The sequence below is a fragment of the Platalea leucorodia genome (assembly GCF_965183815.1).
Source record: "Platalea leucorodia genome assembly, chromosome: 9".
In the NCBI taxonomy this organism is placed as follows: domain Eukaryota; kingdom Metazoa; phylum Chordata; class Aves; order Pelecaniformes; family Threskiornithidae; genus Platalea; species Platalea leucorodia.
The window spans coordinates 11,560,592-11,588,009 of NC_138831.1; the positions used below are offsets into that span (position 1 = coordinate 11,560,592).

Below are 27,418 nucleotides of genomic sequence, written 5' to 3' on the forward strand. Positions count from 1 at the left end.
GATGTTACTTTTCAAGTCTGTTCAGTAAAAAAAAATAGCCATTACTTGGAACTACTCACTTTTATATCTAATAGGCAAAGTAGGAGAGGGGTGAGGAGTGTGAGATGCATGAAGCTTTTCTCTGACAAAAGGAAAACTGATACAGATTGTTTATATCTTGTACATGTAACATACATTTATTAGAGATAAATATTTGGGGTGTGTGGATGAGGGAAAGGATATGTTTCCTAAGTTAAAAAGTAGGATTTCTGAAAAATTGCAGTTTTGGGGGTTTCTACCCTGTTCAGTAAGGGCTGATGCACAGTTTCGTAAGACAACAGTCTCCAGAAGAAAGTCCTTTCAACTTGCACATTCCTTGTATGGCAGCTCACGAGAGGAGGGAAAATACAGACCTTGCTGGCATCTCAGGCTGCCAGATAAACAGGCTGTACACAGGATGAAGTGCCAACAAACTTTTTCCGAACACTAGAGTGTGAAAATGTCTGTGACACATCCGTGAGCATGCTGTGTGACTGACACAACATGGCAAACAGCGTCACTACAGAGTCATCTGAGTACAGGAGGTGTTAAGATAGAGGCTTGGAATAAGGGGCATGCAGTCTTGGTCCTAGCAATTTCACTGCTGGTCTGTGCTACTCCTCACAGGCATGACAGACAAACAGAAACGTCTGTTGTTTGCGCCTCTGTGTGCTGCAAATTCTAATCAACAGTTTGTGCGTGTTTCTGGCGTCTTTGCCACATAAGTGTAAATTGACATGCAAAGGACAGAGGCAGCTCTGCATCTGTTTTGATTGAAAGCCTGAATTTCATAGTGGGACCCAGAAAGGCATTTAAACTTAAGTGTAAACATTACTGTCTCTCGCAACTTGCCTTAGTATTTTTTATTTTAACTGAAGTTTTAGTTGCCACTTAAAAAGAACAGTACATTTCTAGCTAGAGAGGAAAGTTTGAAAATGTAACCCAAGTGAACCTTGAAGACGTCAGAACCAGAAGGCAATGAAAGGAAAAATTCAGCATGCTGTTTTAAAAAGTTTAAGATAATGTAAGCCGAACGTACAAGAGCTAAACCTTTTAGGCTAGCAGTACTGAGAACTTGTAAAAAATATTAGCTTGCTTTTTGATCTTTATTTTCAAGTATCAGGGTAAAGCTGACTGTAGGTCAAACGAGGACAGATGAGACGCACGCTGGGCACTCTGAATTCCTCATTTCTATGGTATCTACAAGGCACAGAAAGTTGCAGAGCAAAAGTTTTGTTGCCCAGACAGTTGCAACTCTGGTGCTAAGGCTCTGAAGTTTAGGAGGGTGTGATTGTGCAAGCTGTGATTCAGCAGAACCCTGCAACTATGGGCACATTAGAATGAAGGAATGGAATTCATTACAAAACAAAGGCATTCTTGCATATAAAATGATTAGAGATTAAAACAGTGCTTTTTATGTTTACAGGAGGTGCTACATTAGGTTTAGAAAGAACTGTGTTATGTTCTCAACAGCTATTAAAATATATGAAGTATATGCTTTAACATGAAGACTTTTGTTAATGAAATATCAACTTGCAGGAAGAATGGGGGAGGTTCCCCCTTGCTGTGCTTTTTCTGAGGGAAAAAAGCTATAATTTGAGCTCCCCAAAGTGTTTTAAAACAATTAGGTAACTTTGATTTTTTTGTTGTTAGAATTATTAATTTATATTTTATTACAACTTCCAAAACTATGTTATATTTTGGTTTTAACAGTAGTTGATTCTAATATTAATCTTATTTAGAAACGAGTTTTCATTCATTTCGTATTTCATACTTGTGGTTAATTAGCCTTCATTTATTTTAATACTGGGATGTGTAAATACTTATATTGACTTTATATCGTCATTTCCCCTTCCTCTCATGTACTTTAGTTATTTTCAATGGTATAATGTAACCAAAACGCCTTTGCTAATGTAACACCTTGAGCAGTGTCATCATAACATAGGGGGAAAACCAAAATAGTTTTCTTTAAATGAACAGAAACTCCAGCACACGGAACGTATTGATAACAAAGGAGAAGAATCCCCTGTCACACTGAGAAGGAGACAGCAGGGTACGGCCCAGAGAACTGGGCCCGGGTTATTGGAGCATAAGGCCTAACCCAGCAAATGTTTGATACTCTGAATTTTGCCTGTGTAGTCAGTAGGCTTATATGCAATGCATAAAGTTAAGCATGTAACCAAGTCCTTGCTGTATCAGCGTCAAATATTCAGGTTTTAAATTTGCTATGTTATACTTGAACTTGCCGAAGATAGATAAATAGGGGCTTTATGTTAAGAGCTGCTGAGCACCTCCTTTTAGCCCAAAGCCACTTAAGATAAGCGTCAGGCTACCAGTGCACATTGTACAACAACGAACTGCCAGAGAGGGAAGCATTTGGTTGCATCATTTATGTAGTGTGAGAGTTTTTCTAGGCTATTTGCCTGCATATTACAAAGTGGGCTTAGATAGCTTCGCTATCGTTTCACTTACAGGTGGAAACTGGAAACTGCTCTGTCTGTGTGTGTGTGCGCGCGCGTACACAACAGGAGCGTGTGTGTAAGGAATTCTGTACCTTTTCGCTATCATTTAATTGCTTGTGTATTTTTATTTGACAAGTGCACCAATTGTTTATAGCTCCCAAGGAGGCCTAGCAGTGCATTTCTGTGTTAAGATCCTTTGGCTTACACTACAAATAAATGAAGTTTTAAGCAAGCTCTGCATTTTTGATAATTTTCTTTTAAATACAAGATTTTGTGTATATGTGTGTACTGGGTCTGGTTGAGATGGAGTTTAGTATTAGTGATGTTATAGTGTACGTATACAGAGTATGTCTGCATCGAGCAGAGAAAAATGTTCCTCAAAATTTTACTCTTACCATAGTGAGAGAGTATTAGATTGGATATGTTACTGAGAGAGACAAATACATACATTTAACTCTCCTCAAAGTGCTAATGCGTCATGCTGCAACTCTAGTCGTGTTACAGTGACCATAGATCAGAACCTGGTCTCCAAGGAAACTCAAGTTTTACCTTTTACTCTTACTTTTTACTGTTTCTCCATTATCTTCTGCTCCTTAGAGGATTTGGTCATTTAACATCATTTCCCTTCCCTTCTTCTTGTATTTAATTGTATTTCTTTGACACTCTTGTATGGTCACTGCTGCAATGTCTTTGGTTTTGCTGCGACATCTCTGTGTGACAGAAATTTGTGAGCTGTCTATTCAGCCAAGCCAGCTGTCCACCTGGTGATGACATTTTTTTCTCACTTTCTCAACTTCCTCAACTGTATGGTATGTTGGCCTCAGTCACGCTCTCTTTGAAGTCAGGAATAAAACTCCCATTGATACTAATGAGAAAAGGTAAGGCCAGCTGTAAAACAATGGTACTCTGTACAGCGCTGCTTCGTCTCTGCCCTGGGAGGTGTGTGGTTGTGTGGTGGTCGGTGACATGTTCCATAACCAAACTGGTCGGTGACGTTCTGATCCAAGATTTTTCACTCGCAAACGTGGCTTCAGTCAGTATTGTTGTGGGGAGAGCACACAGTTTTTCCAGGGTACAGGCTAAGCAGAAGTGACACGGGCACAACAGCAACCAGGATGGGCATTTACCTGCTGCTGGTGACGCAGAGGAAGGGCCCTGAACCGTGATTTCCCACATCCCCATTGCCATACTGCTGGATTCGTTACCTCAGTCTAAATCTCGTTGGCTGCAGCTCTTTTGCGTGGAACAAATAAACTCTTCACTGAAGCAAGGCCTTGGAGCTCGGTTACCCACAGCTGAGGGACCTGCGTACTGGAGTAGTCTCTTTCTCCCCTGCCCTCGCTGCTGTGTGCACATCGATAGCGGTGGCTCTGACTCCAGGAGACACCTCATCGCAGCCTTGTGGAGCATGAGGCTAACTGGAGCTCAGCTAGGGTTTTACATTCATCCTCCTAAGTGTGATCCTAGTGGAGATAACTTCTCTGCGTGTTCTGTGACATTTAGAGCTGGGAATAAAGTACCACGAACTGAAAAAAATGTGAGACTTAATACTAGGATAAATCTTGACCCTTCATCATCTTTAGCACAAGCTGTTGATCATTTAATTTAAAATAATTTCTTTCCCACTGCTTCAGGAAGAGATTCCTCTCCTAGGAATTGAGTACCTGTAACCATAAGGAGCCAACTTTCAGAGAGTGTTTTGCTCCTCTCCATCAGCTACAGTCAAATACGATGCTAGTAAGTAGACACTAAGTACCCGTCCAGAAACGGGACGGCACAGGTCCATGGGCTGTCCCCCACACTGGGCTGGAAACATCCCCCGTTGTGCTCGTGAGGCAAGTGCGTATCTACGCTGGGATCCGTACAGTCTGCAGCCTCCCGAAGAACCATCGTTGGCATGAGATGAGGAATTGCTATTTGTGCTTCAAAAGAAATAGCAATGTTTGGAAATTTTGCTTTCATTCTGGATTGGAATAAAAAACAACCTGTCAACACTTCCTTTGAAATGAAAATTGATACAAAACACCAAAATGAGAATCAGCATTTAAGATTAACAAAGCACTTTGTAATGTTTTCTTTTGAGGTAAAATATTTTGTTTTGACTTTTACATTTCTATAAATGTACCATAATTGCTTATGTTATTTTGTGAAAACTACAGTATAGTCCAAAAAATGTGTAACAGTGTCTTAGAACTAAAATATTTTGGTCATACTGAAATAGCAACGCTGAAATGACATGGCCCTTTTTTTAAAGAAGTGTCATCAGTTGACCTGTTCCTGCAGAAACATCTTTCCCGAATCCTTCAGAAACAGGTTCCTTCCCTGCTGTGGGAGCTGTGCAAAGCCGGTGCCTTCCCTGGGTACACACCTTTAGAAAAAGATCTCCCTCCTCTTCCACTCTACGCTTCTCAAGGGCAACTTGTTTTGAATACTGGCTTCCTCACACCTGAGGCTCCAGGTGAAAAAACAAGTTTGTTTTTAATCTGAATGATCTTGTAGTTTGTAGAGTAGTCTCTGAGAAGCGTTCTGTCCTAGGGAGGGACTGGGAGGAAGGTGTGAGAAAGCAGCTTGGAAACGAACCTGCACTGGCGCTCGCTTGCCGTGGGCTCTTGGAGTAGTAAGAGAAAATATGTGGGGCCTTATGTGTTAGTCTAGGGGTTAGATGCTAACTTAGGTAAAGCCTAGAATACTTATCACATCTAACTCTTCCTTTTTTTTTTTTTAATCGCACTGTGAGTACTCTTTCAAAATAAATCCCAACTCCCACAAATACCATTTTTATGTTTTCAGCCTTTTCTGGACTAAAGGCACCACGTGTGAGCTATTCTGATCTTCTGATACTCTCAAGGCTTCCAGATCTATTAAAAGCCTATCAAAGATTTTTAGTCATTTTCTCAGAGAAGGGACGTAATTTGTCTTGAAGTGGCTCTATGATGTACTTTAAAGAAAAAACAAAAAACTTTTCCATTCTGAATGGGTCAGAGACACACAATTTTTTAGTGTCATTTTATTGTACCATACTTGAGTTTCTGCAGCTATAAACCAGAACTCAAAACAAACAAACAAAACCCCTAACATGCTTTCGTAAATCCTTTGATGTGTACTGATGTACAGTATTTTCTGAAGATCCAAGTGGGTCTTGAAACGTAGGATTTTCCCCATTTTCTTATTATTCTCACTATTCATTGCTGCATTTTGCTTGCTTGGTATTGTACTGAATCGCTACAGATCCTTTCAAAGCACGCTAATCAATTTTAGTTCAAACTGAGTTGAAATACCTTACAAATTGCTGTCACACATCAATGAATGAAATTAGTGTAAGTCAGGTTAGGTCAAGGGTCTCCAGGTACCTAATCTAAGCTTCATTATTGAAAGCAAAAGTATCTGCTGGTCCTACATCCTCCGTCATTTCAATCAGTATCAGGCCTATTGATCTGTGCCCAGGGGCTGGACAGTCAAGAATTCTGTGGAAACTTTCAAAGGTCTTACAGCCCTAAACCTCAAGGATCCGGTTTTGTTGTTTGTTGTGGAGTTAAAGACCTTCCAGGGGAGTGAGAGAAACTGGCCCAGCTGAGCCGAGACGAGGAATCCTCCATTCCTCTCCTTTCCCCACGTGCTGATGCTTTTTCCCTGCACGAGCTGGCCCGGCCCTGCCGCGCCAGGAGAGCCGCTGGTGGGGTGGAGAACTGGCTTTGCAAAAATAATCGTTTTCAACTGGATCGACACGAAGGAAGGAACAGGAAATGCAGGAATGCCCTTCCTGGGTAGCGCACGTGAATCCCGTAAAGATCCATCAGAATCGGCAATATGATATTTTCTGCCCCCTTTTTTTTTGTTTTTGTCTGCAAAGAATGTGACACGATTATGTTGCTGTCACTTGGTTTCTAGTTTGTTCTAATTTTTGTTGGTATTTCAGGAAGATGAGAATGTGGCAGTACATATAATTATGCTATATAACTTAGATGTTACTTCTGCGTCTTCCTTCAGGAGGGATGAATGTGAACGTAAGTCTTACCAATGCTCAATCTGAGCTTATGATGTGTAAGATCAAGTAAGAAAACAGAGATTTGTCCAAGCGCATCAGGCAGAACTGGACTCATATTGTAGGCAGGACCTGGTCCTGCTCTCTTTGAAAACGCTCAAAAAATATGATTTGCAGAAGTTTAAAAGAAATCTAAAATGTAAATCTGAACGAGGCTTTGTGTAAGTTTAGTGCAAGAAGAAAACCAAAATCTGGATTGGAAAACAATTTCTCATCATTCTTTAGTGAAATGTTTCGAACCATCATATCTCCTTTCCTACTGAGGTGATTTTTTTTTCATTGTTGATTCTCAGTAAGTACTCCACCAGCAGCACTGGGAACTGACACAAAATGCAATCATACTCTCTGTCTGTTTTTATTACAAGGTGTGCCAAATACCGTACAAAGAAGAGTAATTATCATTTCTGTTTCACTAATGAAGAAACGCAGGTAGGACTGCCTAACTCATTTGCTTGAGATCACACAACAGATCGATGATGAAACTACCTACAAGGTTCTTTGTATTTTAGGATTATACTTAAACATTTCTCCTTTGAAAATGGAAGGAAAAGATTATTTGCTGTGAATTGAAATATTTTTCAGTTAGTTAAGGAGATGTGGGTTTCAAAACATGCAAACCTCCCCTAAGCTGAGCTTCATCCTAAAATGCATTTGAAATAATCTTTGTTACCATACAAATATATAAGTCATTTGTGCGCTTTATTTGCTTTATTTCCATAGAAATAATTGTTCCTGCTCCGGAGGAGATGGTTTTACTTTCCTCAGAAACAGGTAGATATTATTTGCATATCTTTAAACATTTTCCCTGAAACAAACCAAAAAAATACAGGGTTTTCATTAAATCTACATGTCTGTCATTGAATTTCCAGGACGTCTTGATGTCATAGTTCAATGTCTTTTTTTTTGGGGGGGGGGGGATATTCAATTTAAAATGGCTTTCCTATAGAAACCAAAAAGGTTTTGGAAGTATATATTATTTGAAAAACTGGTCTTTTTTCTCTAAGGGGGGGGTGTGTATGTGTGTTTAAAAATGGAAAGCATTTTCTCTTACAGCTCCTCCTGTGGTAGGAGGGTAGGAGGAGAAAAGACAGGGAATGTGGCTTTATTATTTATTTTCTGTAAGTTGCGGAATTACTTTTTTAAAAATGAAAGAGTCCTGTCTCTCTGAAATACTTTTTCAGTGCAAACAAAGAGTTTTTATAGTGGGGCTGGTAGATTTAGGCACACATTCTCTATCAATGAACAATATCAAAAAGAGGGCTTCAAGAAAAAGAAAAAAATGAGACCATTTCTGGTGTGTCAGTGCATGCAAGGATTCGAAGACATACTGAACTGTAAAACTGAAACTTCTCCATGAATTAGAGTCAAGTTTTTCCAGATCAGAAGCATTGCTTTCCACAGCCCCCTAGTATCTTTGAAACCTTCAGTCATAGTCTTTTTTTATGATATGTGTTTTGTCATTTGAATTAAAATACCTTTCAATGCAAAGATATTTTTAACCAGCACATAACATTTTGTCTCTCTTCCAAAAGTTTTGGCTTTGTCTGGCTAACAATAAGGAAGCAGGCCTGAGCCCACGAAGGGCAATGATTCAGTTAAGCTTATTGAATGGAGTTACTGGCGAAGTGGCAGACTTAACACCATTGTGCAGCATTTCTTATGCATCACGCATATACCTGTGTAAACTACAAAATGCTGTCGTTTTTTAGAGTTAAAATAGATTTGCCATCTAGTCTGACCAAATGGAAAGCATTAGAAAAGCTGCTCAACGATGAAATGTCAATGTTAACGTACAGTTGGTTCACTTCTTGTGGATTCTTCCACAATATGAAACAAAGATCTTCCTTCAGCGTCACCCCCAACGTACCATAGTGATAATTTATTTAATATACTAGAGATACATGATAAATGCTACACTTCAGAAAAGTCCACTTTTTTTCAAAATAAGAAATAAAAGGATCGGAATGAAACCAGAGGCGTTTTGCCCTATCAGGTAAATCCTGCAGAAATTGTCCTATTAGCTTCTATCTCACTTTTAGAGACGAGATCTGAGAGTGGTGGCCCCCAGCGGCTTTACCCATCCTGAGAGCAGGGTCTGTGTTACACAGCAGTGCCAAGGAAATGTGTAACTTGCAAATAGCAAAGGTGCCCAAAGTCGCAGGGCTGCGAGCACGCCTACTGCATCACGCAGCGTGAGAATCAAACCTCACTTGTTATTTTGTGAGTGCAAAGAAGTGGCTCTAAAGTGCTTAAGAAAACGTTTGAGTGTGTTTTATTCTATTACAAACTGTTAACTTAGTTTTGCATTTCTGTACATAAGGTAGTACAAGAATTTAGAAAAAGCTTTTTTTTTTTTTATTCAGCAACGTGCTTTTTTTAGTGAAGAAATGATATGTTGTCCCAGTTTTCAATAGTAATTCTAGGTATCTTGGGAGCAACTGTATTTTTTTTCTGTTTTAACAGAACAGGCTAGCAGCACAACTTTTCAAATTGGCAATTATACAATTATGGGCTTTGTTTTGTTGGGTTTGGTGATACCTGTAAATGGAATGAGATGTTGTTTAGGATGATTGTATTTGCTCTCCTAGGGTTTTTTAAGTAGGTTGTGTCACTGTAGTAGACTTCAGTATGCACGTTTTTGCCCCTCTAGGTTTGTGTTGGCTGGTGGGATTCTTTAAGAGCAATCATGCTGGGAAATGCAGTTCCTCGGGAAGAGCTGAAAATTGAGAGCATGTGACCAGCTCTGAGAATTATTACAAAGAGCAAGCTGTGCTGGGGATGTGAGCTAATGGGGTATCTGGGGCGAAATGCAGTCAGCTGGGGTATAGAAGTTATTTAAGAGAAGCTCTGCTCTAGGAAAGGTCTGGTCTCTGCTCTTCTGAAGGTTGCAAAGGTAAGCCAGTATTTTTGTTACTTTAACTGGACTTTGATACCTCTTTTAAAATAATAAAGTGGAACTCGAGGAAAAGGACATAGGCTAACCTGTAATCCGATTCTATTGCCCTTTTCTGGTGTTGGTGTATCTGCATACAGGCCTCGGTGTTTCTGGTTTCAGCCCATATCCACTGCTTGCTGTGAAACCTTCCTGTCCTCTGCCAGCTCTTTTCTCAACACAGCTCTTCCCATGTTGAAGAGATTTTTCACTTATGTTTTGGGGGAGGATATTGTTAATGCTGTAGAGAGCATATTATTGTCTAATTATAACAGCAAACTAATGTAGTTTCAGTTAATATGGATGTCTAGTGCTAGAAAGGTAAGCACGCTACAGAGGGCTCGAGGCAGGGAGGGTCATGGTAGCAGAGCTGCAAGGGCAAGATGGCCAGTAATGAAAATAGTTAACAGTGTCCTTGCCTCTATCATAAACAAAGCGGTCAGAAGAAAAACAGCAGCTAAATTCACTATGGTTTTCATGCCATCTCATGCACTGGGGTTTGTTGGTTTGAGTTTTTTTGGGTTTGTTTGGGTTTTTTTTCCTCCCCTAGAGGTTTGGGCAAGTTATATCTTCTTTGTCTCTCTGGTCATTTGTTTGGTTGATGGGTTGATGCTGGCTGGCTGGCTGCAAGGGAACGTGTAACACAAGAGACACGTACAAGAAAGTAAAAGTGCCAAGGCCTAAGTCTTGTTCTTGAGACTTCTCATGTAACTGATGTCCAGTGGGGAATGCCATTTTCCTTTTAAGAAGCTGAGAATCAATCTGTGGCACAAAAACTAGCCAATTCCCTTGTGAAACACTCAGAAGTAGTAGCACTCTGAAGTTGCACTTAAGCAAACTTCTAGCTACTCATATTTGGTCAGAGAGAGCCCAAAAATACTAAATCTGAGGTATCTGTATTTTTGAAGTATTTCTGAAGTTTATAGAAGAGATGCTTTTCCTAAGCTCCGTCTCGTGCCACGGCACAAGAGTGCAGCAGCTCTGCTCTCCTCACGGCTATAGCCACGACGGCAGCTCAGCTCCCCGCTCAGGCTGGAGGGGTGACTCGGCCTCCTCCTCCCACAGGCTGGTTGCAGGATTCCTACCATTAAAATCCACGTTTGGCCCTGCCGGGTGCCTTGAACAGCAAGGCCTGTCCCGAAAGGTCCGTTTGTTAAACCCTGCTGCTGATTTTCCCTCCACCTGCTGACCAGGTAGAGGGGCTCGCGGAGGCTCGTTCGCTCCCCTCTGCCGGACCACAGCCTTTACGAGGAACCCAGAACTTTTTTTGTAAGGTCTACTTATCTTAAAGATTTTCACTATAGTATGAAACAATAATTTTGTACAGCACATCTGTAAATATGAAACCTTAAATATCGTTATTAGTATTATGTAGTCCTCCAACAGACAAAGACTTGAAAGAGTCTTCATTTTATAAGCCATACATTTATTTTATAAAAGTTGGGGTTTTTCTATGATGCAGTTGCCAGCGGAGACCGTTAATTGCACATCTTGTGGATCCTTTCCTGCATGATAAAATCAACGCAAGAGGTCAGAGAAAGCAGCTTGCAGCACGGGAATGCTTGCTATGGGTGCCAAGTTCGTCTCTTAGCCATTTGTGGTGGTCCACAGACTGGATCATTTTGCTGTGACATTAGTAGCATTTCTAAGAAATGTGGCCACGTCAGAGGTTTTCTGTTGTCAAGTTGGCACCTGGGAGAGTGGAAAAGTGAGTACGGCCACTGGCATTATGATCTTTTTAGGGACTCCTCTGAGACGGTAGAGCAGAGTCCGCGTTGCTGCTGTAGGCAGCCGATGCGCTCTGGCTTGCCATCAGCCCCGTGCCCTGCCAGGCCGACCCTGGCCCAAGAGCCGCGGGGATGGAGGCCGGACACCGCGCGCACGGTGCCTCGGGAGGAGGCTGGGACGCTGTCCAGGTCTGTATCAGGATTTTACCTAATCGTAAAGCTCCGCAGATGTGCCAGCTCACATATGCCTAGAATAACAGTTGGCATTGATATTTGGCTACCTTATTTACAACTTCCTTTTCGTGTGTGTTAAATTAGCATTCCCCTTTCCTTCCAGGAACAACCCTCGCGCATCCCTCAGCCCCACCGAAGCGTCTGGGGCCAGCCAGCCTGTCCGCGGCTGGCTTGCGCAGGCCAGGGGCAACGTCGGCTGCTCTCCGCCGGGCTCCCCTCCCGCTTCGCCTGGGGACCCTTTCCAGAACAGAGTGACAAGAGACTTCACCTCCCCTTCGTCAGAGTGGTGGTGAGAGAAGGGATCCTCCCCAGGGACGCGGGTCCTGCGTGCCGGGGGAGAGCGGCTGCTGGGCTTGAAGATGCACAAAAGGGTGGGAGAGGCAGGTGGTGAAGGGGGGGGGAAGACAGCTCCTCCTTGAGAATAAAAGGGGGGCAGGCATATCTGTGCAGGCACAGGTATTAGATTTGAGGGTGGGGGAAGAGCAGTCGCCCTCAGCCTGAGGCGGGAGGAAGGCGCAGAAGCTCCCTGAGGGGCCGGGGAGGCCCCGCCAGTCAGGCAGGAGCTCCGCGTTCCCTTCCCCGAGGATCTGCCTGGCGGGGCCGGCCTGAGGAGGGCGGCAGCCCCCGGCCCCAGCAGCAGGAAGGCTGCGGCTGGAGGCGCCCCGGCGGAGCCGCCCTCGGAGCCTCCCTGCCCGCCGCCTCCCTCAGGGCAGCCCCGCCCCGCCCCGCGGCCCCGCCTCCCCGCGCGCCCCCGCCCCCCGGCGGGAGGGAGGGCGGGCTGTCGGGGCCGCGCACGGGGACGGCCCGGGCGCCATGTTGGAGGGTTGCTGAGCCCGGGGTCTCTGTGTGTGCGCGGCGGCTGGAGCCCGTTTCCTGCGCGGGGCGGGGGGGGGGCTGGAGGAGGGGAGCAGCGCGGAGCCGGGGGGGAGACGCCCAGGCGGATCATGGATGTCGAGAGGCTGCAGGAGGCTCTGAAAGGTGGTGCCGGGGCTTGCCGCGGAGAGCGGGGGGTGGGGGGGAAGCGGTGTCCCCACGCTGAGGAGGAGACGGGGGTCTCCCTCTCAGCTGAGACCCTCTCGGCGGGAGGGAGCGCCCTTCGCTGAGGGCGGCGGCTCCCCTCCGCCGGGGGCGAGGGTGGGGGGTCCCCGTGCTGTGGGGAGGGGGGCTGCTGGCGTGGGAGGGAAGGGGGTCCCACAGAGCGGGGGGCTCCCTGTGGGGAAGGGGAGGGGAGCCGCTGGTCCCCGCTGCCCTAGCGATCCCCCCGGGCTTGCTCTGGGCTGCCTGAGGGGGAGCGGCAGGGAGGTTAGTGACCCCGCCGGCCCCCCTCCTCCCCCAGGCCCGGGGCTCCCCTCGCCTGGAGTGCCCTCGTCTCCCCCCGCCTGTCCGCCTGCCTTCCCTTCCTCGGCCGTACCTTTCCCTTTTCTCGCTCCCCGGTCCGCTTCTGTGCTAGCTTGCCTTGCTGGATGCAGCCCGAGGAAATCAGCCTCTTTCTCTGTTGCAGCTGCTCAAAAGAAGTTGCAAATCAACTTTTGCCACTCAGATGCATGTAGTTTCTCCACAGGAAAATATTAAGTGTTTTACAGGGCTGGGAAGCTGGTGGAGCTCTTGGGAACAACTAAAGCATTGTGAAAGCATGAAAATATTTTTGTGGGACCTCTACCGATCGTTAAAGCAAATAAATCGCTAATTGCTATGAATTTTTATTCTGTCCTATCTTCTTTTACCATTCTTTTTGTGTCATTCTCATACCAACAGATTTTGAGAAGAGAGGAAAGAAGGAAGTGTGTCCAATACTGGATCAGTTTCTTTGTCATGTTGCTAAGACTGGAGAGACTATGTAAGTGTGACTTTTCTGGTGATCTTCAGTTGTAGCTTATAACACTTCTGCGTTTTAAGTCAGTGAGATGGTACCTGGATTCTCTTTTTGTCTGTAGATTGCCTCCGTGAGCTAAATAAGCTTGCCTTAGTTCCCATTTAATTTTGGATGGATTAGTCTTGTTTGCCCGTAGTTAGTTTTATCTAACAGGGAGACTTTTTGTATAGGCTTTGCTCAGAGGTATCTGTCAGGTCTTATTGATCCTGCTCAATACAGTAAACCTGTTGCTTTTTCTACATTTTATGTGACATTCAGTTTTTTTAAAGGGAAAGTTTAGCTCGCTCTTGTAATGTCTCTCGTATGCTGTTGTAATATCTGTTGTATGCAGTATCTAATAGTATTATTTACCTAAAGATATGAGTGGTTTAGATTATTTCTTTCTAGGCTTTGTATACCGTGCTGAGTGATGATTGCGTCTAAATGCTTTTGATGAAGAGGGGAGAATCGGTAGGTGCGTTCTGCAGGGGAGACGTATGGGAACTATCTAGCTGCTCTGAACTTCCGTAGTCGCTCGTTTTTCAGCCGGCCCCAGAGTTTCACTTTTCCTGGACTTTCTTTCACAGGTGACCCTCGCGGATTCCCGTCCGGAGGTGTGGTGTAGCTGGAAGGAGCCGTGTTACGCGCTCCTTGGCGGGGATGAGCGCTGGTGCTGCGCTGGGTGACTTCCTTGCGGGATCACTATTTGGCAGGAAGGGGAAAGGCTTCCCTGGGTGCGTTGCCATAGAGTTGCTCACTTTCTGGCTCCCAGGCTGTCTCCTTGTTTTTGAGGCCTAGTGCCAGGCTACAGGCTTCAGCAAGAGATATGTGCTTTTACCAGTGTTTTGTTAGCAACCAGTGATTGCAGGGGCTTTGTTTGGGTTTCTAGTATCCCTCTAACTTGCAAGAGGTTTGTAGGTTTGGGTAGTTTCTTTTTTTTTTTTTTTGTAGCTTGCTAGTACTGCTTGAATTAATGGTTTTGAAAGAAAAACAAGTTCTGAAATGTACTTTGCTCTTTGAATAGAAGGCTTTGGCTCAGCAGAAGTATACAGCTGTAATGCTTAATATTTTGCTCTAGTACTTATTTTAGTATGGGCTTACTGTGGTGTGTTTTGTCTGTATAATACGTTGAAAATATTTTTCCTGTTTTGAAATATTTCTTCAGGCTGTTTTTATTGTTTCTGCCACTATTACTTATATACCAAAGAAATTTTAAAAAGTGATTGCACAGGGGCAAGTTCTTGGGAAAATTCTTCCCTGAGTGAAACTTGGAGAACGAATAAACTCCTGATTTTATTTCCATTTGGGAAATGTAGTTTTTTTAATTATTATTTGAATGTTACAGACTATTGCTTAAACCTGAACTGGTATCTGTCATTTAGAACTTAATGCAGACCTTGGCCTTCTGTGTTTCCAGGGTTTTCTTTGGCTTTTTTTCAGGTCTGTAGTTTTTTTCAGCAGCATTCTTGAACCTTTCAGTTGCATTAAAAAGTGTTGGATGTGAACATCAGAAGTATCTAATATAATTTGGAGACAGACATGGAACTACTGTTCCATAATGTTTAATTTGCTTCTCATTATCTACCAAAGTCTTTATTTCTTCATCTATTATGCTTCTGTTTTCACTGATGTTTTATGTATCAAAGTATCAGGAAAAAATGAGTAAAAATTAAAATCTCATGGTAAACATTCACGTAAAGATTGGTAATATGTGTTATAACAACTTAATGTATTTTTAAGCTAGTACAGCTTGACCACTGTAAAAGTGTTCCTGAATACACAAACCTACCAAAACCATGTTAATTCAAAATGAGCTAAATATTCTTCATTTCCAGATATGCGAAAGCAACTTCATTTAATAGACATCTAAGCCAGTAATAAATAGATTGCCTTGGAATGAGAAGATGAAATCTAAAATAATAGTTTGTAGTGACATTTATTAGGATTTTTATGAAGTTCAGAGTTGTTTGGAGGAAAAAAAAAAGATCATTAAGTCAGGGGTAATTACAGAAATGGTTTGCAGACTTATTTATTGAAAAACAATGGGTCTTATTCAGTCACAGCCTGTTCCTAAAGTAACAAACAAAAAGTACCCATGTAAGTGAGGACCAAGGCAAATGAGGACAAGTGAAATGCGAAGTATTTTTACTTTGAGTTACTGTTGTTTCTAGGAGGGTTATATAGTGTTCATGGGGGTTCTCTCAGCTTTTTAACTTTATGATGAATACTAAGTTTTAGATGATATACTGCAGGCTACATCCTGGGTTAAATGTAAAGTGTTCTCACCCCCTACACCGCATACCTCTTCTGGACATAGTTGCAGCAGATCTTGTAAACAATTGGTAAACTTGGTTTGAAAGGGTGCTAATGAAGTAAATTAAAATGACTTTTAAGGTTCTCATCAGAGCATGATCATGACATACATAGCTTGTTTAACAGACTGAAAGCATGGGCTGATGTAAGGCCATCGGGTACCTCCCTGCCCCCATTTGTTTCACTGTGCTTATTCATCTGAGTGAGTTACGAACAGGTAGATGCAGGTTTAGGTTAGGCTGTAATTTTACTAGTATTTCTCTTGGCAGCAGTCTTGGCTAATGCAGCCCTTGTGTCACTGTTCCATTTGTGCTTGTTCTACTGTTTATGTAGCTGCATGGTAACCTAGAGCAGGAAACTGCATGCAGTTGTAAATAACTTTCTTTTTGGCAGTACTGTTTTTTAACAAGGTTCAGTTCATTGATCCAGCTTGTTTTGTCCATGTTAACTGGTACGTCAAACCCCAGCGCAACTGAGGAGGTGGTGCAGGGGAGGAACAAAGAGTGAGAGTTGTATAAGCCAGCACTGCAACTATGATAAGGCTCTTCAGAGTATGTCTTTATTGTAATTAAGAGTCTTTTTCATTTACAAGGAAGGTCTGGAATAAAAATGTTGCTAAATTTGGTTACATTATCAGTGTAAACTTAGTTGTGTTATCAGTACTTTGCAGTAAATGCCTGATCATGTAATCATGTGTGTTAACTTCATCTATTTGAAGTTTAAGCTATCTTCTTGTGCAAGTTAACCATTCACGTAATTGTTCGCGAGATAATGGCCTGCATTTACAAAAGCCAGTCTAAACTGCCTTTATTATAAGTGAACAGAAGCAAAAGCTTGATTGCTTGGCTACTTTGAAATATTTTTGTTTCTTAATGGTTGCTGTGGTAAGACTTAGCCTTAGGTGAAGTATAAAGTTTATGGTTCAACCTTTTTTTAATCTTGTGTTCAGTCTTAGGAGTTTTTTTTTCTTTTCAGAGGAGTGATGTACTCCTTAATTGACTTGGCTTTTTACTAAGATGCTAACATGGAATTTCCTTAGTGAGACCAAGTATAGTCAGGGAAGATCATTATAACCTCCTTTTCTCTAGTTTGTAAAAGATCAGCGTGACTTGCAGAACTGAGTAAAGCAAAGAGATAGGAAATTTGTTAGTCTTAATACTTCACTGTATCTGAAAGACTTCTTTAAAAACAGGGTGTGTTTGTATGCTTGTTCTTTTGCATAAGAAATCCACTTACCTATTTTTTTCTGAAGTAGAAATGGCTTTAAGAGGTAGTACAAAAGTCGTAGCACTACAATTCTAGAAGTGAAATTTTTTTTTGTTCTTGTGAAGAATTCTTGAAGAATGGATATGAAGATCACTTATCAATTGTGATCTTGTGTTTTGTATTTAAAATATGTTTTCTCTTACCTCTCAGGAAATTCTCTTGGATTTAAAATCTCTCTACCCCTTCAATAGCAAAAATGTTTCTAAACCATTTATTTAGGTACTTCACCAAGAAAATCCAATTTTGTTGGACTGGAATGGAAAACTAGAGTTTTCTTTTGGTTCTAAAGTTGAAAATAAAACTTAGAAAACAAAAGCAATCAAAAATTTTGTGTTAATTTTCTCTGTGTTTCCCCCACTCCTGTCCTGGGCAGGCAACCTATAAAGCACAGTTTTAATGGCTTACTGTAATGGAAAGTATAATACAGATGCTTACTGACAGTGAAGGAATCCAGAAATAAGTAGTGAAGTACCAAAATCTGGAGAAATACAGTATATAGGCAGAAGTGATTAACTGTAAAATAGTTCTAGAATTAAGAAGAGAACACCAGCCTGGCCAGGATGTAATGCATTTATACCAGTTCTTGCCCTGAATGCAGTATAAACAGCCATTAAAATACATTCTGGTTTTATTTCTTTGTGTAGTCAAATTCTTTCCTCAGAATTTCCCTGGAAGATCTGAAATACTAATTTGCACCTCATCTAAGCCTGAAGACAGAAGTTGTCTCTTTGCTAGTTTCCTTGAGGACCAACATATGTTTTTCTGCAAAGTTTCTTGAGTCAAGTTTAATACATGTGATTGTAGAGCAAATATGAACATCTATAGTATCATCATAGAATAAAGTAAGCTGGAAGGGACCTGTGGAGGTCATCCAGTCAGACCCTGTACTCTGGGGGAGCTAATTCCAAAGTTAGTTTATGTTGCTTAGGGCTTTGTGCACCTCTTCTGAAAATCTCCACTGGTGGCAGTTCCATAGCCTCTGTTTGGCTCCCTGTTTCACTGCTTAACCATGTGCACGGGGAAAAATGTTTCCCTTGGAGCAACCTGGGACCCCTGCCTCTTACCCCTCATTTGTGCACCTCTTGCCTGTACACAGTTACCCCTTCAGTGGTGACAGACAGCAGTTAGATTCCTCCACCATAGCCACCTGTTTTCCAGAAGACACGCTGCCTTAGCTTGCTGCCTAGGTCGTGTGCTGCAGCTCTGTCAACCATTTTAGTGGCCTTCGCTCATCTCACTCTTTCTGCTCTCTTTTGCATTGCGTGACCCCAAACTGGACATAGTATTGCGGTTATGGACTTGTAACTGCCAGGTAGAGGGGTATAATCACTTCCTCTGATATCGCTAATGTGACTCAGTGTGCGGGCAGCCCTTGTCACAGCAAGGCCAAGCTGACAGACGTTCAGCTTCCCGTCTACCAGCGCAGGTACTGGCCCCGGTATTGACTGAGCAACAGCATTTGTAACTAGTTGCAGTTAGACTTTGGACCCCATTGACCACAACCACTACTCTGATGGTCCACAGAGTCTGTAGCTATCCATCTTGCCTACAAAGATGCTGTGGGAGACCGTGCTGTATGTTTTGCCAAAGCTGAGTTAACAGTGTCTGCTGGTCTTCCCTTACTGACAGAGTTGGTCAGGTAGATCAGGGACGATTTGCTTTTGGTAAATCATATAACCATAAATGTAAGTTACATAACCGTAGTTCTATCAAAGGTAATGGCAAAAAATATTTTTTGACCCTCTGATACTGTTTCATGTACCCTGTGTAGCAGTGAACATTTTTTTTCTTACTACATTTTTGGAACACTTTTTTGGATCAGTTTAGCTTTTATATTATTTTGTTACAGCAGTGAAATAGTTTGTCAGCTGTAGAAAAGATGTGAGTGGAGATACGGTAGTAATGAAAATGTATAAGTTCCTGTTCTCAGCTTTAGTGTTTTAATGATGTATTCTGAACTCTTGTGTAGTAATTTCCTTTCTTATGTTACAAATACGTAGATTTTTGTAGCCATACGTCCTTTAGCTTATTTCACATGCTTAAATTTGTCTGCTTTTTTCTATAACGTATGTTCTCTGACTTTATTCAACTAGCAGTTTTGTTGCTTGACAGAGGTATGCGAGTATTTTTTGACTAGTTTGAAAATTTTGTTCTGATTTGGAGGCAAGTCGTTACCTGGAAATCTTTAGTACTATTGGGGGAATGTAATTCCTTATAATTTTTTTTTTTTAAAATGAAACAAAACACTTCTCGTGTTCCTGCCATAATAAACAGGATAATATTTTCTGAAAGAAGTCTGCGTGCCTTTGTTAGTACAGGTCTCTTCGATTTCCATGTTCTCAGTAAAGCAAGAGATGTGAGTAAACTTCCTTGCATTGTTTCCTGCTATTATTCCTCACTAACTCCCTTCCACTAAGTGGCTGGAATTGTTCCCCACTAATTCCCATTCCACTGACACTGTTTTTTCTGTCTCATAATCCACTGATGCCTCCAAAGGACAGGAATCTCAGTTGAAAAGCCTGCTGATTTATCTTTGTCAAAGATAGTTTAGCTTCCTGGCTCTTTTACCTATATTATAAAAAATTATCTGTGTGTCAAATGTGCAGTTTTAGTACTTCAGAGGAATCAGTTGTGATAGATGAAATCACTTGCTCCTTAGGAAATGCACGCTTCGTAGTGTTGTATTTTAAATGCTGCCACTTCGTATCTGTTGGGAGTGGGGTTTACAGTACAAAGGTCAGACTTTAACTACCAGTATAAAATGTGCATGATGAACTGATCCTAATAAACTTTAGTCTCTCTATAGAGTACACATGTAAGGAAAGACAAAAGGCAAGCTCCTTATAACAATGCTAACTTTTCAGTGTAATCAGACTATTTCAACCGCAAATGTAACTGTATGCGCATGCAGACTTTCATTTGTAAGTACATCTTTCTTCCCTGTTGCTTTATACAGTCTGTTCTTATCAGCATACTCCCTGCTAGTCTTTTTGCAAACAGTTCAGTGTTGCTTTGCACAGAAAACCACCCCACCATTTATTCTGTAGCAGTTAAGACAGTTGCGTGTGCTTCTGATGATCACCTTTAGTAGTATTCTGTTGGCATCCTTCTACTCTTCAAGCTCAGTTCTCCTGCATTGCTTAATTGGATTTGTTCTCATCCTCAGAATTTCTATCAGTTCTTACTTTTACCTCTTAGTAATGTTTCTTCATAGCTGTAGCGGCTACCTCGGTGTTACCTCTGTCTTTTCCAGTGGGCCTTAAGTCTCCTGTTCCATGGTGGCCTTGCTCATTACTATTTCATTTGAAGTGCTTTCCCAGACGTCTGGGTATTGTTCCACTCCATATTACACTTTACCGTAGCAGGATGTTCTTCTGTTTTGACCTTGCAATCGATGAGCCTTGCTCCCTCTTCCTGTCTGCAGATTTTGGGAAGTTTCATGCACATGTTGGGGGGAAGGAACAAGGCAATGGTGCATGCACAAGGGAGGATACAAAGCAGTCTGGTCATCTTGAGAGGTGGTTGGTTATCAGGTTTGTGGATAAACCAGACTGATGCTGTTTTACCACAAAAGTTGGTGTCTGGCAGGTCTCAGTTTTGGAAATAATACTACTTGAAGATGGTTACAAGATTTCCATGATGGCTGCAGCGGATGAGGCTTTGCTCAGAAGTGGTAAGAATGTGATGATGCAGAAACACCTAATGCCTGTGTATTAGGTCATTGAGGTAGGGTACACCTTGTCAGCCCAAGCTTAGTGTGTGTCAGCTGAACTGCCCTGTGTAGAAGCCAATTGGGTGGCTTTTGTTTCCAGTTTTGGAAGGAATTAGTAATAGAAGTTCAATTTACCTGGTCCTGGTAGTACTGCTTTCAGACCTGAGTGAAGCCTGTGTTTTTGTGGGACAATGCATGAACTGGCAAGCATAGGAATACAATGCAAAGTAAATTCAGATCCAGAAGTAGTTGCAAAGGGTGCATTTTCCTTAATCTGGTTTCCCAGCTTTATTGCTCAATATAGTAAAGATTTGATAGTAGTATCTCAGTGTGGTCTACGGCTCTTCTGAGGTACCGTGTGGATCTTTACGCGCTGGTCACTTAACAATGATAGCTACGCTTACCAGATGAGTTAAAGCATTTCTGTTGTTTATTTGGTTTTTCTGTGCAAGCTGGTGATACCTGGAATGGCTTCAGTGTCCTGTATTAGTAGATATGTGGAATTTAGTTTGTGTCTGGAAGAGGTGATATATGCAATTATCTAAACATTAATTTTATATTACTGAGTGATTTTTTTTCTACAGGTAACTCCTATAGAGATAGTAACTTTAACTTGCTGCAAGTTCAGGAAGACTTTTAAATATGCTTCACTTATTGCATAATACTTTTCTTAAATTTTGACTCCTGGGCTTCTGCTATACAGGTTTATTGAGAAAGTGTCGTCTGTTTAATGTTTCTGTATTCTGCCTGCATCAGCTCCAGAGTACTATAGAATTATATTGCGCCTTTGCCTGGAGGATTATTTTTCTGTGCAATATCTATTGAGAGGGATGCGCTCTGAATTGTGCTATGGAATTCCTGCAGAATCTCTATTACACAGTGCACAGCATCACTCTTGAAACATGCCTTAGTGACATTAATCTGTTCAGTCAAACTTTATCTGAAATGGAAATAAGTAAAAGCTAAGAATGATCCACAGAGTTGTTAAGAGTTGAAATAAATATGGTTGTCTAAATTTCAACAAAATGTCCAATCATGTTAAAGGTAGATCTGGACCATGTAAGTGGGTTTGGGGAGGTATTTTGACACAGATAATGCCAATCTGCTATTGACAATCTGTTTGGCTAGCGCTATTCAAATGCAGCTACAGTTATCTTTGGTAGAGCAGAAGAATATAAATGTTCTTAGGGCTTGTGTGATTGTAACTTGTGAGAGAAGTCAGATACATTTCCCTCCCCCCGAACTTTTTGTGCTAGTTGCTTAAGTGATATTGTTTCCAGTTCTAAGGTGCTTGTGAACATCCTTTAATTGATGTTTAAAGATTTAAAATGAAATTTCAAGAATATGGTCACATGCCTCTCTGAATTAATTATTCCTAGTATAGTTTGTTGTAGTAATAACTGGATCGAAGTCTTGCATTAAGTGTTGCAGGAATGTGTAGTAATCTCATCCCTGTCTTGAAGATGCATTCTACAGAAATAAGGCAAATGTGGGCTGAGAAAACAGTTGCTGTACACAGAGTGATTACTGAGAGTTCTGACCAATTCTGTGTGTTTTATAATTAAGTTATGCAGGAAACATTATTTAGAAGATCATCAATCAGATTAAGAAGTACATAAAACTCAAATGATTTTAAGATAATGTAGTTCAAAGGGTGCTAACTCCATTTTTTACAAAGGTAAGTGTAATAATTACACAGAATATTGGTAAAAAAAGCATCCAGAACTAGAGAAATAAAATCTGTTGGGGCAAATATCCTGTAAAATACGTGACAGCAGGAAGATGCTAGGTCTACATATATTGTGGCATAAGTTTAGTGTGGTTCCCTGAACTAGTGATTTTTCTGCATAACAGGAAAAAAAGGTAACTAAATTATAAATAAATTAAGTATAGTTGATATTGCTCAGATGGTAAGACTTAGCTGTTATCTGATGCTTATCTAAAAGTCTGTCAGACTTGGAGACCTTTGTAGGTGGTGTGCACTTTATAGGAAAGTCAGTATCTGGGGTGATCATTCTACTTGTAATAACACTTGAGATTTATAAGAAATGTTATTTGAATATCAGCATAAATTAAATTATATGAAGAATAAGAAATCAGAGTAAGGTAAGAATTTACATATTGGTACACAGTGCAGGAGCGCAATAAGTGGAATAGTTCAGAAAATACACCAGTTTATTCTTATCAGCCAAAGGTAACTTCAAGTAAATTTTCAAGTGGAAGAGGGAAATTTAATGAAAATGCCATCTACTTTTACTTTTGTCTTTATGGATAAGCCACTGCTGGTGGTTTGTGGAAGTTTTGAAGGCTTTCAGTTACTTTGTGTGTATTGCTTTCCACTCTGCTATAAGGAATTTAATTCTTGAATGAAGAATCTGTTGTAATCTTGTACTTTCTTGAAAAATTCTGAAGCCCTAGTTCAGATTTTTTCTATTCTGTGGAACAGCTGTATTCTGTTGGAGTCTGCTAAATATTTATCAGCAGAGATCAGAATTAGTCCCTTGATGATTACAGATACTACTCTAATGTCTTCATCAGCTGTCTGTTTCCGTAACTAAGTCTTAATCTTTGTTGTTCCTGGCAATAGCAGTAGTAATTTGCAAGTAGTAGAGAGGTGAACGCTCATACTACCGAAGCAGATGTAGTTCTGATGTATTGCAGTTTCCGTGGCTCTGGAATGAGCTCGTCATGCTCACAAGAAGGAGAGCAAAGACTTAATTCAGGCTGGCAACAATGAGCAAGTGAAAATAGAAAAATACCTTCTGTGCTTGTGGGAAATACCAGTTTTTCCTCTTCTGAGCTCTTCAATGTATTTTTAATCAAAGTGAAAGGTAACATGAGGTCAAATCCTACTAAAGATAAAATGTGAGAGTGTTTTAATTTTACATGACTTATGAGGTGAAAGTGAACAGGATGCTCCCCCAGGAAGAGTGCTTGCCAGCATGTTTTCCTAACAGGATTATACCGTTTACAGCAAAGCAGTGTTCCAGTAAATTCACCGTGCTGTATCACCTAAAGTTTAAAATTCATTGCTCATTCAGAAACACCGATAAAGAATCTAGCACTTGCTCATGGTTTTAATTTAATGTTGGGTTGAAGGGTTTGTCTGCTTGCCAGAAGCATTTAAGAAACTAGTCTGCAGTGATGCATGGGGGATTTTACTGTGTAAATCTATTGTCAGTGTTTGAATTTCCTGTGTTAATCTGCACTGTGTGGATGGTGAAAATAGCAACAGTGTGCAAAATGATAACACTAAAATTAATTGCATCAAAAAAGTATTAAAGTAAAGCATGGGAAGTAGAAAAAAAATTAAAATTCAGTGAATATTTGAAGCAAGAGTGGAATTAAGTAAGGTACGTTCTTTTATCTGGTACGTGGGTGCAGCTGCTTAAAGGAATAGCTCTGCTCTCTACTAGTCACATCACACATCTTATTATTCCTTATCTGTAGCATTAATTTTGTGGTTATATTTGTGATCTGCTTCACCTCCCTGTGTGTGGGATCACAGGAATGCGTGGGAGCAGCAGAGTAGGCTTGCCCCTTTTGGTGTCGACCAGGTATAAGGTTAAGGACGTGGTGGGGCAGCGCCCTCCTTCTCTGCACTGTGATGAAATCGCTGCTGAACTACAGCATAGTTCATCTCCCCGTTAATGGGAGTTCAGTGTTGCCAGCTTTCTACCCCAGAATTTTTTGGAGGTATTTTCTGAAAAAATGGAAAGCCATTTCTCTGCCATTGAGCACTCCTCATTAAGAAGCAGTCTTTGTTATTTATGTAATAAATAGTGAAATAGTAATTCCTGTACAAAAACTAAAATGTCAAATGGCAACAGAGGGTGTTTTTTGGTTTTTTTTTTTTTGTATGAAAATGCTGCGGATTGTCTTTCACAGGCAGTTCTAACAAGATTTTTAGCTTGTGCACCCTGTTCTATGTAACTGTTTACTTCCAGGTGTTCTTGTTTATACCCAATCAATAGATCTGAAATTAGGATGTGCTAAGTAAGGTAAAGATTAAAACAAAGCAACAGCAACAAAATAATAGGAGTAGGCTCTAGCTGCTGTCTTTCCATCCTGAAGAACAGAGATAACCGAGGAAGGAGATGAGCGAGAGGAAGAGTGGCCTCAGTCTCCTTTCCCCCAGGGGACTGCGATCCATCCATTCCTCTGCACAGCTTTAGCTGCTGACTCTGCTGGAGAGGATCTCTGATGCCTGCTCCTGTTGCTGTGCGGTGCCAGGGAGTGGGGCTGTCAGTCCTGGGCAGGCTCCTGCCACTGACTCCCAGGTGCTGCCCTTTCCGCAGCCTGGGGCAAGGGAACCACCCTGGGGCTTCATGCCTGGGGATAAGTTCTGTGCTCTCTGCTGGCAGAGATGGGCCTTTGGTTTGACAAGTGGAATATTCCATCTAGTCAACAATATTCTTGTTCGGATACATCTTGCATCGAGGCTGTGGAAAAGCACACTGGAAAGGTTGCCACCTTGCACACAGGTTTGAATCGGATATGTGATCGCTGAGTGCACTTAATTTTATGTGCCTTTTGACTTTTCAAATAGTTTTGGAGATCCCATTGATAGACTGTAATAGAAAGGAATTAACTTGTTTTGGATGAGACTTTAATTTTGCTTCTGACAGCCTGGGGAAATTACTGTGTCTTAGAGTATATCTTCATCTTCTATGAGCTCTAGAGTAAGGCACAAAAGACAAGAAAGAGTTATTAAAGTTGGCAAGTTATTTCACTTAAAAACACCTGTTTCCTACTAGCAAGTCTCTGTGGAAGTGCAATCTAAGTCAGCAGTAATTGGGGGGGAAGCTAATATGTGACTCATACCTCTTGTTACATTTTAAGTGAATCCCTCTGAGATTGTCCTCTGGTTCTTTCCTTCTGTGTTCTGGGGACTTTGCCTTAAAATCAGTTTAGCAGAACATGAAGTGTTTGCATCCTAAATATCCTATTTGGTACTTTTTTATTTCTGCTTGTCAGAGAGCTAATAGTAGGAGAGGGGTGGAGAGGGAAGTGCTCCCTTCTTTTACTAAGTTCTGATGGTTCTTTTATGGCCTGTTCAATGAACAGAATCAGTAGTAGATCTACTTTGTTTTCCTTCTCATTTTATGTTCTTTGTGGTATATAGCATCTCTCCAAAACAGATGGCATCCTCTTAAAATTTAAACCAAGTAATTTTGTAATGCACTTAAACACTGTGAAATCTGAAGACAGACATCCCACCAGGACTCCTGGGATTCTTAATGTTTTAAGTACATAGCTAGGTCTCTAGAAGCTTAACATCCCTTCAATATAATGTTTTTCTTAATTAAACCTGTAATCTGTGAGGCAATTCCAGAAAGATTTATGAAATAATTGCAGTACCTTCATTTCGGGAGGTAGCCTTATTTTGGGCACTCTGAATTCTTCCTCATGTTCTTCAGTTAATTTTAGGTTTTGTCCTGCTTACCTTCCATGGGTCTTATTGAAGTTTGAAACTTAAAATCCTGTGTAGTTTGTCTAAGGTGTGTAAGCCATGTGTACTACTGTAGTGTTATGTCTGACATTATAATACAGTTGCTAAAAAGGGAGATGGGTGACTTACCCTAGTTGTCTTCTGCACTTGCGGAGACTTGCCGTCCAATCTACGCTTGATGTTCAAGTCATGTAGTAATGTTGGGCATCACTGTGTTGTAGCAAAGCCTTCCAGTGTAGTACTAAATACACAAGAAAGAACTATATTGCTTGTTCAACATGGATAGTTTTTCTTAAAAACACTAGGGAAAGCACTGTGTTTGTATGAAGGAGATAGGGATATTGCAATTACAACTTTGTCTCCTTTCCTTGTTCTAGTTCTCTGAAAGTTAATGTTTTTCTGTGATTTTTCCAGATTGCAAGACTTCCCTTTTCGTTTCAGGTTCTTAAGTGGCCTTTCACTCTTACTTATGTTACTTGTTTTTTAATGTTTGTCAAATCTTGCCCAAACAACTTTGTTAGACATTTCTGGCTTTTTGCTCTTTTTGTTGAAATTTTAAGTTTCCCAAAGTGAATATACCAAGTGGTAAAAGAATCAAATATAAAAACTTGTCTGATGGTTGGAAGAAAAAAAATCACTTAATTCTGACATACAAAAAAAAATATCTCCACAGTGCAAGCTATTGACAGAGGGTTCTCCTCTTTCACAATAACCAGTGCAGTAAGGGAGAAGGCTGCTTTCTCAGTTTCATCAGTACATTTTCATACAAACATTTTGAGTAAGCAGGAGATAAGGGAATGGGGGAAGTCTTTGCACTCTGGGAGTGATAAGATTAGATTATTTCCATGTAAAATGCAAAACATGCAAAAGTGCATCTTTGAAAAAGATGAATTCTGTGCAAATCATGTCAGTAGAGAAGCAATTGTACCTTGCAAGCAACTTCGTGCTAGTAATTCTTCTTTTAAATCGAAGCATAGCATCAGATTACTTGAACTGCTTTCTGTGTAAGGTGACCTCTGTCCCTTGTTGAAGAGTGCTGTTTATCAAATAGAATTGGTGGATTTCTGAACTTGGTCGATGTTACTTGGCAAACTTTGATTGATCTGTAGTAATGGATTAGTCCCAACACAAAATCATGTAGTTCAAGTACAGGTGTGAAATAGTTTGCTTTTATTAGAGAATAAAGTTATTTAGGATAGTGTTCTTCCTTGTCTCTGCTCTGGTAATGCTAGGTTATGTCCCTTGTCTAAATTAATCTTTTTTAATTCTTTCTTCCCTGTGCAATGGAGATATTTTTGCTGCCTCATCAACTTTCAGTGAATAAGTACGTTATTGTTGTACTGTTCTGTCTGTAGAGCTTCCTTACACTCCTTTGTCTTTCTTCATAGGGCTTAACTTTCTTGGCTTC

The 27,418-nt window shown here is 41.1% G+C and overlaps 1 protein-coding gene across 2 annotated transcripts in view; it reads left to right on the forward strand.

The window, feature by feature from the left end:
• The first annotated feature begins 12,232 nt into the window (after window positions 1-12,232).
• PPP4R2 (protein phosphatase 4 regulatory subunit 2) overlaps window positions 12,233-27,418 on the forward strand; it is a 33,047-nt gene continuing 17,861 nt past the window's right edge. The window contains exons 1-2 of one of the 2 annotated variants that reach the window (XM_082321975.1): window positions 12,233-12,393; window positions 13,171-13,252. In XM_082321975.1, coding sequence (XP_082178101.1) covers window positions 12,360-12,393; window positions 13,171-13,252 — 116 coding nt within the window. In that variant the 5' untranslated portion in view covers window positions 12,233-12,359. Of the gene's footprint in view, window positions 12,394-13,170; window positions 13,253-13,854; window positions 14,002-27,418 lie in introns of those variants that run through there. The other variant, XM_082321976.1, reaches the window with a different exon arrangement.